We start from the raw sequence: 13,598 nt of genomic DNA on the forward strand, positions 1-13,598 counted from the left end.
GAGGCTTTTGTTTGTTTATAATTCTTTAATTACCCTATTTCTTAAGCTGTTGTATCAGATTATGGCTCTAACAGCTTCAGCTGAAGGCAGCACGGGCACTACGGAGGAGGTTCACTGGTGGGAAAGAGACAGGTGAAAGGGTCTCCAGCTTTTCTTCTGTTATTTGCAGGACCCTGGAAATAAAAGGCAGCCCTGGAACCAGAGCTTCAGCTTCTCAGTCCTTATTTCAATAAAAGTCAACTGTAAGCAAACTCTGAACTAAATTTACTGTGAGTGCTGTAGGATTTCTGGAGAATGAACATTACAGCTTTAGAGGTGGGATACTAGAGTCCACATGAGCTTCTGTAATGTTTGCTTGATACATAATGTGCTGCCTCGAGAAATAAGGCAATATAGCCGTGTTCAGAGACTGAGTTAAAGCTTCCATGAATGCATAGTAGCCAAGAATCCCATCATTAAAGCTCTGCTAAATAACCACTAAAAGCATGGGGGAAAATAAAACTTGTCCATGTTAGAACTGCAGAGAAGTTAACTTAAAAGACATTTTACTGAAATCTTGTCACCAAGTAACAGCTGGGATAACAGTTGCCATAGAAGCAGGGGAAGTTAGCCTGAAGAGAACCCAGACCGACTGGTGCCAAGTTTTCCTGAGAGTGACAGGGAATCACCCTTGGAGATTATCAAAGTCTGGAATAATCCTTGTGAAGCAAAACCCTCTGCAGAGGTAAAAATGCCCTAGGGCTAAGCACAGCCATCGAGCATAAGGAAGATGAAGGGAGGTGGGTTACCCTCCAGGCATCCCATCATCATTATTTTTGTCTTTTTTTTTTCCTCCTTCCAGAGTTACATTCTAAAGCAACAACATTAAAGTAAATTTTTGACTCCCCTTAACTACTGTAGTTGCACCTCTGGAACCTCGTGGAGAGGAGAAGTTTTGAATTACAGGATAAACAATCTCCTTCAGACTTTTCCATGCAGTCAATCTTTATTATAGCAGTATTCTCATATTCACATCAAGTACATAGAACTTTTTGCCTTTTATATAATACAGAGTTCTTTAAATAACTTTACACAGAAATAGTTTTCTTCAATCTGAATTCAGCTATCAAATTTTAATATGTTTTAAGTCTCCATGCTCTCTAACCAAACTGGACAATATTTCCCATTGTACAAATTTACATGAGAAAAACTCCAAAGTACAAATGAAGGGACAACAAAAGTAAAGAGGGAAGGAACAAACAAGAAAAATAAGTTGTATTGGCAATTACAGGGGAAACTTGAGAAGGAAAGAAGGGGAGTTGCCATGACCTATGTAACAGGAAACTGAAAATAAACATTTTGTTATGAATTAAAAAATAAATACAAGTTTCAAAACAATTACTCCATTGTAGATTTTAAAAAGCAGCTATGGAAATCTACTAACACAATTGTTTTTTTTTTTTAAGTAACCAGACTGGACCTTCTACTTTGCAGTCAAGCCCCTTGCAAACCTCTGGTGGTCAAAAAAAAAAAAAATACAGCTGAAAGGAATGTGTTAGCACAGAGTTTAAATTGGTGGGACATACATTTCATTGCACTAAGGAACAAACAAACAAAAAAAAAAATCAAATCTATATAAATTTCCCTTTCCTCTCCTTACTAGATACTTTGCCTCTCATAAACAAGCCTCTGTATTATGAGGTAATGCCATTGTCTTGACTATATATAAAAATGATCAAGTTTAAAGGATATAGATCTGTACATCTATAAACTTTAAACAAGCCAATCCTCTCTTACTCCCCCCATGGGGTCCAACTACTGAGTGCTACACCTTCCATCACTTTTTAATGAAACACATGCATTGTGCCTCTCGTGGAAACTTCCCAAGAGACCGGTGCACCTTTCCTAATCTAGGAAAAGCAGCCTGCGCTCAAGTAAGAAAGAGAGACAGTGCAAGTAATGCACGACAGATTACACACACATATACCTGCTCCTTCAAAACAAGGCAGAGTCACAGAAGGCAACAGTGGCCAGCCTGCATGTGTGGTTTGACAAAGGGGAAAAGGGATCCAATTAGGCAGCTGATGACTGACTACTTCTGCAACTGCTTAATAAAGATGTCACCTGCCCAGCCCTGGGAGACCCTCACTACACCTGAAATGAGGTGGGGAGGGAAGCTGCAACTGCAGGCAGCAGGGCCAGGAGGAAGACTGCACTTGCAGTCAGGATGACCACAGCGCCGGTGGGCTGGCTCGTGCACCCCCCACAGGGGTAGACCCTGCTCTAGTGGCGCAGGTCAGCACTGGATCCCAACGGGATTTCAAGGGTGGCAAGAAGGAGGGGCAGGACTTTCCCCAATCCCAACAAGTGAGATCAGAAGAAAAGCAATGGTAATTTGGGTTGCCAACACATGCACGTTGGCCACCGTCAGGTTTCTGTCAGTTGAGGAGAAGTGTGGAGAGGGGGGAGGAAGGGGAGGCAGGTAGGACACAAGGCTCATGAATGAATGATGTGCATTTTTTTCTTGATTTTTTTTTTTTGTTTTTTTTTTCCTAAAGGTTCACAGCTTTGAATAAAAAAGCACATTTATTGCACTTACATTTTATTTTAGACAGAGTTAATTTAAATTATGCCCTCAGAAACCCCCACCATCCCAAAATAACCCAACACCCAAGTTTGGTCCATTTTGCCCCCTAGACCCACCATCCATGCCAGATGGCGGGCTTCATTTCTTCTCCTAATGTTCCACTGAACTCCCAAACACACAGACAGATTTCCTTTTCAACTAGGGTGAATACACAAATGCAACACAATGACATTTATCAAAACAAAACCCAACAATTTTCCAAACCCAAACAAAAAAGAAAACAAAGTTATTTTTCATGGTTTACTCGCTCAAAAGTAATGTCACACAAGACTTATTCTAAAGTACAGCTGCTGCAAACATGACAAACTAGACAAAATGACCGGACAGGCCACTGTTGGCTCTTAAGGAGGCTGGATGAGCTGAACACGCTGCTGCTGTGATGTTATGAAGCAAATGCCTAGGTAGTTTAGAAGTTTCTAAACCCTTCCATCAGCTCCCTTCTCTTAGGGAAACAGATTCTTTGTGATTTTGTTAGGGAAAAAAAAAAAAAAGGACAAAATACCATCTTCTCACATGTACTTTTAGTGTAGAATTTGGGGTAGGTAGAAGGATTCCAGATACTTCCTGGAACATTAGTAAAACAGTTTTACACTTTGCTTTCTAAAAGGAACAAAACCAAATTAAAATTGGTCTCGTATTTCATATGAACTGTGCATTTAAACATAACTTTATAATTTACAATTATGCCCAAAGTCTTGCCCCCCAAAAAAGAAAAGATCTGAAAAAGCACTAATACCAAAACCTATTATTTTGTCCTTTATGGACAAGTAGGTGAAATATGACACTGGTATGTAGGTACTGCCAGAAGTCTACGTAACCAGTTTGAAATCTGAACAAATCAAATTCAAACATACTGGTTGTCCCTCAGCTGACAAGGCACCTACCATCTCCCACAGTTAACGTGCAATAACAGTATGCGATCACTGAAGAGTAACTGCAAGAGGCCTGAGGATGAACCAAAGAAACCTGCTGATTTTCCAGAAAACAAAATTAATTGCACTTTCTGGACCAGGGAATTAATTGTATGGTCTGATACGTGTGGACTTTGATTACATGAGTACTAGCCATCAATTTCTCCTTATCTAGCGCTCATTCTTCATCTACCATCTCATTCCAAGATGCTATGATAGTGTAACTTTCGGCCTCTTCAGAGCTTTCTATTGCCTTTCTTTAACGAGATCTTTGTGTCTTTGGAGGGGGGAGGAGGGCTTATTTGTCTTTAAATTCAACAAACCTCATTTAACTTTCAATAGAGCAGATTTCAAGCAGCAGGTTTACTGTAACTGAATTAGGTATCCTTCAATTCCTAGCTTTGAAATGATCATAGGTATTCTGGGGAATGCGCTCTGCCCTCCTCGCTCCTTTACAGAAGTTTACCAACTCCAAACTACCTATCTATAGTAATAGCTATATACAAAACTACTGCATCAGAAGTAAACCAAAGCCACTGCTCTAGTTACAAAGCACCTGGTTTACATTCTGTTGTACTTTTTAAGGTTGCGAAGGCACATGATCATTTGGCAAACTGCAAAGACTGTTTTGGGGATCTCTATGTAAACCATTTAACAGAGGGTCGTGGTAGCGCTCTTTTCTAAAGAAAAGAGATGTGCTAATTTTCATCTGAATTCACTCTTGGTGTACTCAATGTTCTGCAGTTTTTAAAGTTTCCTCCTTCCACAGTTTCATAGTTATTTACTGCTGTCATGGTGCTGACTTAGTAGCTTCTGTGTTAGCATCCTTGAAACTTAAATGCAAAGATAAAGTTTTAACAACTTGGCTCTGCTCTGCTCTTCTGATAATTTTATTTACTATGTAAGAAGTAATGAAGCAATGAAGAAATATTTAAAACGCATGCCAAAACAAATACGAAGTGCAAATGCATATTAACAAGGCTGCAGTAAACAGAAAGTTCATTTCATAAACTTCTACGTAAAATCCGTAACAGAAAAACAGAACACCCAGCACCTTCAAGTGATGCCGTAACAGTCTACTCATGCAACTGCTTTTTAACTGAACTTGACTGTACCTAGAAGCTTTGCCTGTTGCATTGTGCTACTGGTGATGCTTTTTTTAACAGACAGAAGACATGTTGTCTACAGTACTATGAATAGTTTGTGCTACACATGCTGCACTCACAGTCAAGAAGGGAATGAAATCTATAGGCTGCAAAAGTGTGAAATGTCTACATGCTTCTTCCCTAAATTTAGCCCCTCCAGCTATCAAAACTTCAGCTTGTATTTGTGAGGTTTCTCGGGATCTGGCTTCCCCAAATGTTCTGTAAAATGCTGGATGCATTTACATCACCAGGCAAACACAGAAGCAAACCTATTTATGGTTGCTCTTCAGTGTATTTTTCCCCCCAGTTTGGGTGTTTGTGGAAAGATGTGATATTTATCAACAGTCAGCATTTCACTCATTTTATATGAAGGCCAAATTCTGCCTCTGATGAGCACATACTAATCCAAGTGATGCTGAGAGGCCATGATAAGGTGGCAGTATTTGGCCACGAACATTCTGCTGCATCATCAGCTGCCAGAGCATTCAAGTGCAAGAAAAGATGATTTAGGTAAGCATAAAAACCAGAAGTAGATTCATTTAATGACCTGCATGAGTTTAGCAAAAAAACCCAAAACAAAAAAGAGTGAGCTAATTGTATCTGAGGCCATATAGGACTTAATTCATGCAGAAATTACTTCCAAAATAACCAGGCCTCTAGCCATACCATTTGGTTTAAGCTGCACTACAATGTTCCAGTTCCAGCAAATACGCTGCAGGAAACAATCACGTACTGACAGGGAAGATGCAACAGATAACAGGCCTCTTCTAACAGTATGGAAAAGGAAAGGCAGAGGGGAAGGTGTATGCGTGGTTAATGAAGATACAAATAGCTGGGATTGGATACTGGTAGTTTTGCAAATAAATTAGATACTAGATACTGTAGAGCTAAAAGCAGCATGACTGTCTAGATGTTTGCCCCAACACACGTACACAAAATATATACCAACGTTTCCATACTATGGCATGTGTTGGTCATTTCAGTTTACTTCCTTCATCCCACTGCTATACAGGGCACTCAGTTCTTGTCTACTCTTATCTCCCCATTCACTAAACATCTACAGGGCACCTTTAAGACTGGTTCTGATGGCATGCAAGACATCCAGAAAAACTCCTAAAGAAAAAGATAAAAAAGATAATAATCCCAACTATTTACAAACCAAATTTCTTCCACAGTTTTGCATGAGTATTACGTGGGACCTCTTACAGACAAACACACAGTACTACAGCTATCTGGAGTGAAATAAATGTGAAAACCAGTAGAAATGCATCCTGAAAGGACTTCTCTAAACAGCAGCCAAACAACTTGCACATTCCTCAGGGAAAAAAAACCAAAACAGAAAAACAAAACTACAAACAAACAAACCCCAATAAAAAAACCCCCAGAGATCATGTGTTACTTATAAAGTGCTTTGCATGGACAAGGATGGCAATTTTCCTTGTGCTTTTCCTACGGGCTCAAGAAGCATATTGTAGACTAATGGGTAATCAATCTTCACAAAAATAAGTTCATTTTAAGCAAAGGTAGAATGAAATTCCCAACAGTTATGTTTTAGCAGATGTATTCTGCCAGCATGACCTTGTGGAAGGAAACTAGGGCTTTTAACAAGCTCTGTGAAACAAATGACTGTTGAACCACCTGTACACACTTGCTCCGATAACAGTTTCTTTTGAGAGAACACTGATTTCCAGTATGACCGACATGTACAAATTAGGCCACAGCCCATAGAGGGGTTGAAGCAATTTGTGGGGTGGAAGGAGAATGAGCAGTGACTACTTCACCCCCTGGGAGTCTGTATCTGTAGATGGTCTCACCTGTCAGCTGACCCCAGTGGCCTCAGGCTCCTTTCGCCTCTTGGCTACTGGCCTCAGATGATCACCAGGGAGCAGGAGCACTCTGATTTCACCCATCTGCACACCACCGCTTGCTCATTAGCTTCTCCACACTGGAAAGTGGCTATTGCTACTATTCAAATTCCTGCCAATCTCAATAAGGAAAAAAAACCTTACAGCATCTGAAGACCCACAGCAGACAAGAAAAAATTTGTGCTTTTTTTTTTTTTAAAAATGCATCCTGTACACAAAATCAATTCTATTCATGTGCCAACATGAATCACTTCATTCTTGTAGTGACTATTAAGTCATTCACTATTGCTGTCTTGCTAATGTTTGTGGAATTAATATGAATACACAGTATTTCAATTATAATTCCCACTTCAAATTAGTCCGGTCCCTATAACCCCAGTAAATATTTACTGACAAACATAACAGACTACCAGCAACACCGCAGAACTCCAGGGTTTTAAGAGCACGTTCCATTACCAATGTGCATTTCTCCCTTCACCTGGGAGCACCCTTCTGCAGACAGACACAATCCAACTCTACTAGGGAGGGAAGGACAGTGTCCTCACCCAATACACCCAAATGTTTAGCATGGACACCACATTCACACGCGTTTAACTCCTTCATTTATTTGTCACAATTTTGTTTAACACCCCCCACCTCCCACCAGCAAGAACCTCCCCACTAGAGGCGGGTCAGTTCTCCTGCCTCACCTGGAGTGGTACAGGGCAGATACGGATCAAATTCTGAAAACTTGTCTGAGCTTGAATTTCTTTCTAATGTGGTCTGACTTGCCTCTGTACAAATAATTTACATGTAATACCACATACCAGAGAACTTTGCAAACAGATCACATCACAAGATATTTTACTAGAGGTAAATGATGTGCAGAACTTTATGAGTTGTTTTTTCCCCTGACTGGGTAACTTGCCAAAAAGCTACCAACCATTTGAAAACCAGGATTGGAGGACAGGAAAACAAAGCACACTAATGGAGATACCGCCACCTTCATCCTAGTTTGCAAAGTGTACAAAAGGGAAAGACAAAACGGAAGGGAAGAGATGACAGGGAAGAAAGCAATGAGAGGAGAAGTAGTCAGCGTGGATCCAGCAAGTACCGTTTTGTTTTGATCTAACAACTTGCCATTAGGACAAGATGCTCCACATTTACACACACACTTATCAGAGGACGTTTAGTTAACAGGATAAAAATCCTTTAAAAAAAGCTCTTGAAAGTACCAAAACATAATTTTCGGAATGTCTAATTCTAGGGGGTTTTGTATTTGTATTCAATTCAACCTGAGAACTTTTTTCCCCATTTATGAAAACATTACATATTGGTAAGGTACCTGGCATTAACCTGCACCCTCGTTTAAAATAAAACTTTTAAAGTAGGTACATATACCATTCACAGTCTGTATTAGGAACTCTACAGACTTCAGATGCTGTGGTAGCATCTTTGATAAATACATTGTATCATATGATACAAAAAAAAAAAAATAAAAGAGAGGACAATCTCGCTACATTTTTTTTTAAAACTTCAGTTTGTTGCTGGACCAACAAAAGAAGGATCTACCTGATCCTTCTAAAAGATGTTGTATATGCACACACCAAGAAAATACTGGAAAAGGAAAAAGGTTAAGGTTGGTGGTTGTTGTTTGTTTTTTGAAGAAGTGATAAAGTAAATCTGAAAAAAGGTGCAGCAGCATCCCCTTTTCCTTCAGATTAACCTCTTTGCCTTTAGAGTAACATCTTCTCCAGCTCCCATCACCCCACACTTTTAAATTTTACTGGAATAAAACCCAATAATATAGACAGATTTAGGTGTTTGACATAGTAATACAGTGAAAAGGGGATACTGCATTGTCTGTAAATCAGTGAGTACACCAGGGGAAAAAAGATCAGAACAGAGGATGATTCTTTTAAATTAGCACTCATCAGATTTTCAGCCTCTGATGGGACGTTGTTAGAGGGAGAAAGCCGACTGGCAGACCATCCAAAGCAAGTCTCCTAAGTTGCAGCAGCAGTTCCATCCCCTCATGCCCGAGCACCACAGTCAAACCACGAGCGCCCTCTCCTCTCTCCGGGGAATGATGCCAACGGCACAGGCAGCCACTGCGGGTCTCCGAATGCACGTGGTGGTTTGTGTTGAAGGAGAAACACTGGCAGCAGAGGATTCTGGTTCCCAAAAAGGGTATTTTTTCCCATTGTGTTGGACTGGCAGTTCCATTCTGCTCCACTTTTAAGCTTATGGATATCTTTTCTAAATTACTTTAGGTTTTGCGGAGCAGAATAGAGTTTTGATGTTAAGAAACTGTAGGAACACAAGACTTAAATAACAGAGTGGGTGCTGCCATGGTGCTGTGGCTACTTGAATGCTGCAAATTCTCCTGTAGAGGGAGGACAAGAGCTTGGTTTAAAAAAGTGATTTCAGTTACTAGGTGGTCAGAGGTTTTTTCCAGACTAGTTGAACAACAGGTTGAATATAAAAGATGTTAAAAAATGCAAACTGTTAAAATTAAAGCACAAAAGAATACATAGTGAGAGAACACTGAATACAGACCCAGCATATTTTACTGAAAAAGAATTTCTTGAAAGCAAGCTGTACCCATTCTTCCCAAGACAGAGGTCTGAAAGTTCAAGCAAAGTCCAATTCATCATGCATTTGAAAATAAAATGTGTCAGTTCAATTTCACTTTCAATTCCTTATTGCACATATATCCTCCTGAAAAGCAACAATTGCAATAAATGTGTCAGACTGCAAGCTAATTTCTGTTCTGGTGTAAACCTGGTTTAACAAAGACTATTTGACACACCCATTAACCTTTAAAGACTATATAAAGTGCCTGAATATTAAACCAGTATTGAAGAACGCTAGGATCTGGTTTAGAGACCGACATAGCAACCTACTGTGAGAAAAATAAGAATCGTGAGGTTGTCTACTCACTCCCAGACCAGAAATTAGGCCTCACTAATAGGGAGCACAACAAATAAAGCAACCCCATGCTTCCTTCAGAATTACTGAATAATCAATAATTCTATGCAGCGCTTTCACATTCAGTGATGTCCTGAAATTCTACATAGTTTATCTAGTGTCAGCATGCCATGAGATAGACTAGTAGTCCCATTTCAGAGATGATTAAACTATGGCACAGAGTAAAATTGCTGCCCAAAATCTGAAGAAGTTTGCCAGAACACTGAATAGAAGCTGAACATAAGATACTCATCCTCTTAATCTTATACTTTAGCCAAAAAATTTCCCTGCCACCCGCAATGACATTGTATTCTATTGGATTTTTAGGGAAGGGTGTCCCAACTATGCTTAACCAAAAGGACTCATGACCAAGAGAAAACGAAACAGACATATAAATTCCCTGAGTGTGGTTTCATGTGAATTTTGCGTTAGCTTATGCCCCTTTCTTAAGAGCACTCCTCAGCTCTCCTAATAATGAAGGAGTGATAAGCAGGCATAAGAGATTATTTGTTCTGTTCAACAGAAGAATGTTGAATGCCATTACATCCAAAGAACTGCTCCTTATCTTGGTGTCCTTTCATCCTTTCAAGAGCAAGTGTTTTGTTGGCTTTTTTTTCCCCTTAAGATTCTTATTCTTAATATTGGAAACAAACCAGAAATATCCCTGCAAACAGAATTTTAGGCCTATAGCATTAATTCCATGGAATGTCTTGCTCTATAAAGAAGAGAACCAAGAGTGATCAGCAGTCTGCACAAGGAGGGAGAAGAAAAGGCATCTGCAGGGCCTGGTAGGAACAGCTGATCCAGCTGATCTAAGGGAACATGAAGAACACGTGGAGAGGGCTCTGTGCATGGTAGGAAATGAGAAGGGAGTATATCCAAGGTCTAAACTAAGGGTGGCTGGCACAGGGAGCTGTGACAGACCTCAAGCTCTGTGTCTTGATACACTGTGGTGGTAGGTTTAAGTTATAACAACAAAAGAATAAAAACTTCACGATAGATTTAATTGTCTACTTTACCAGTTTCCCCACAGATAAAACCCTTGCTCTAAAATACTCTAAATATTTGATAATTCTTCTTGCTTCTTTGACACATTTCACCTATCTCTCAACTCTTTCCACATTACCTTCTAAAAACACCTCAATTTTTGTACTTTTTTTAAGAGAAGGACAAAAAAGTCATCAAGTACTGCCTGTGAGGCTAATTTTTAAGAACGACATTCATGCTTAGCTACACTTTCAAAACATGCTCTACTTAATTTATTTTTCAGTCTGCCTTCCTAAACTGCTGATTAAAGATCAATTTCTAAACAAGAGATTGCTCCCTCATTACTCATCTTGTCCTTCTGCCCATTTCTGGTAATAATTCAGCTTTTAATAGTTGTACAGGGATTTTGGAAGATAAAAAGACAAACGATTAATTGGAAAAGGGCAATGGAAAAACAGGATCAGAAGTCAAGAAGCGTTTCAGACAGAATGGTAGCTATAAAAAAGTGATGTTCAGACTTTTCTGCTATTTAAATAAAACTTTAGACACTTTCTTTGACAAGCTGATGCTAAATCTCTTCTTTCAAAATTCAGGTGCTGATCTGATCTCAAATCAATAGGAGACCAAAATAGGTAATACAATCATCTAATAATGGGATTTTGTTGATTGAACATGTATAAAATGTGGTTAACAGCTTTCCCTAAATGAGGAATGTAGATGGCTACACCTTTCCATGTACAGGAATCTTCCATCCTGCTAGGTGTTGACAGGACTTTCTCAGGAGGAGCTAAAATGCTTTATGTCATCCTTTCTGTTCTGAACATATAAAATATCTGTAGCTGGTCCTTTTATCTTCTAAAAGAAACCCCATCTGTAAGAGAGGGAGAGAGAACACAGGCAACTTCTCTTCCTGAGACTTAGATGCATACACATAAATGAAGTAACCTGAAACTGTGAATTCACCATTTTCTAGCAGGACAGGAAAGTCTTGCCTTAGTTCAACGAATGGACGAAATGAAGACAGCTTTAGGAACGTGACCCAGTATGCCCTGTCCTGCTGGAACAGGATCATCCCGATTCTACACTGCTAAATCTCTGAACACAGTTCTGTAATGGCCAATGCTAGTCTAAAATGGGACTACTGCAATCCCACTCTCCCTCTTGACCTGAGCTGTAAAGCAGTGACCTGCCCGTTGTGCCACACCGGCACTATCTGGCCCCGAGGCAAGATGGCTCAAGGAGCTGACCTTGCAAATGCTAGCTCAGGCTGGTGGGCAAGCAGAGTTTTCTAAACAGTTTTTGGAGAGCTGCTCTGTTGATGGTGAGGGGAACCCACTCAACTGCACAGAAAGGACTCATGGAATTGGGGAGCATCTGCCAGTGCAAGGGTAAGGAGCTGGACCACAGCTGCTCCAAATGAGATAAGCTTACCACGGAGCTATGAAATCACATACTTAGCAATTTGGGATGTGAAAAAAAAACCCCAGCAGACGTCTTTATCCATTGTGAGCCAGACATCTGATGCACTTTTTACCAATCAGAACTTCAGATACTTACTTAGACTGGTAACAAAGAAATTCCTTTCCAAAGGCTGGATAGCATTTGAAAACCTACACTTCTTACAGAACCCTTTCAAGTCAGTGACTACAGTCTTTTCATGCTCGTCACATGTAAAGCAAGTGGAAACTATTTTAAATGCACACTTTCAAAAAATCTGTACTAAAAAGATGATCAAGTTCTTTCATGTTGTGTCCAAACAATATGTTATAAGGGTGTCTTCTGAGCGAACCTGCTGCCCCTGATTCCTGGAAGGATTTAAGATGCAGTTACCAATTTCTGCTCTCACAAATTTATAAGTTACCTGGATTTATGAGGTTACTAAGATATACACAGCATGTTAACTATACTCCTTATCCTGGGGTAGATACCATGTTTCTCAGAAGAATCGTAAGGAGAAGAATGTTTCCCTTCCAGACCTGTGCCAGCCTTATCTATTAAGTAGAGAATAACTGACATCAAAGGGAAACAGCAAATTCCAACACCTTGACTGGATTACATTCACAGACACAGGAAAAAGTATGACAAAGAGACAGTTTTCTGTTGGATCATCTGCTGATCTTCTAGTATGGATACCACACACTGGCTAAATAAAAATTTGGAACGTACACTGATGTGGAAAACAGTGTTTATGAGGATCTGGTTGCCCTAGAAGGTACTAAGACAGATTTTGTTTCTATACTGAGATAACAGGGAAGTAAAGAAAAAAAATAATCTCACATAGCATCAACTACCCCTCCAGAAAACCTTGGGATCCTACAGGCCTGTTTTCAGGACCGACAGGTTTTAAAGTTTCTAAACAATATAGCTGAGTTGCATCTTGGAAGAACACTGACCCAAATCCCCAGGTGTATTTAGACAACTTCATCCTACATATGTTCCCAAATCTCATTGAAGCAGCAATAACAAACTATAGAACTTAAATCCCTAAATGCTTTTATGTCAGATAAAGTTAATGATCCACCAAACCCAGCCTCCTTTCAGGCTTCATAAAATGTTTAGTGAGAAGTTAAGATCACATTATGGCCATGGATCCTGAACCATGCTTGACGTGTGTAAGAACAGGTGACACAGGAAGAAGTCTAACGCACTGACTGTACAGCAGGAAATGGGGCCAAATGTGTCTAAGGATGGCAGCAATTTTTCCCCCATAATTGTTAATTCCTATAGCACAGAACAACAATCTTAACAAGGAGGATAATACTAGTCCAAGGAATAACTTGTTTGAACTGATCTGGCGGACCTGAAAGAGAGTAAGCCTGGCAGGGCAGCGATGATGGTTCTGCACACTCTGTAACTCCCTGTGTGGTTGAGCCTTTTCTGTGTGGGATGCCACATTTCTAGATTCTGCAGGAGACCCAGCAGCACCCTCCTGCTCTTACTGAGATGGGCATCATAGCCTGTACTGAATACTATACCCCAAAACTTAAGAGGCATACCTCCTCCCTGTGGAGAAGAAAAAAAAAAAAAAAAATAGGAGGGGAAAAACACGCTTAAATTCTGTTTTCGTTTTAAGATAAGTCTTCCAAAATGAGGTGAAACTACCAGAAAGATGGAA

The 13,598-nt window shown here is 39.9% G+C and overlaps 1 protein-coding gene across 3 annotated transcripts in view; it reads right to left on the reverse strand.

The window, feature by feature from the left end:
- Positions 1 to 963: 963 nt before the first annotated feature.
- BRAF (B-Raf proto-oncogene, serine/threonine kinase) overlaps positions 964 to 13,598 on the reverse strand; it is an 88,355-nt gene continuing 75,720 nt past the window's right edge. The window contains exon 19 of one of the 3 annotated variants that reach the window (XM_074825999.1): positions 964 to 8,912. In XM_074825999.1, coding sequence (XP_074682100.1) covers positions 8,890 to 8,912 — 23 coding nt within the window. In that variant the 3' untranslated portion in view covers positions 964 to 8,889. Of the gene's footprint in view, positions 8,933 to 8,966; positions 9,248 to 13,598 lie in introns of those variants that run through there. The other 2 variants (XM_074825997.1, XM_074825998.1) reach the window with 2 other exon arrangements.

Source organism: Strix aluco, chromosome 5 (assembly GCF_031877795.1).
Source record: "Strix aluco isolate bStrAlu1 chromosome 5, bStrAlu1.hap1, whole genome shotgun sequence".
In the NCBI taxonomy this organism is placed as follows: domain Eukaryota; kingdom Metazoa; phylum Chordata; class Aves; order Strigiformes; family Strigidae; genus Strix; species Strix aluco.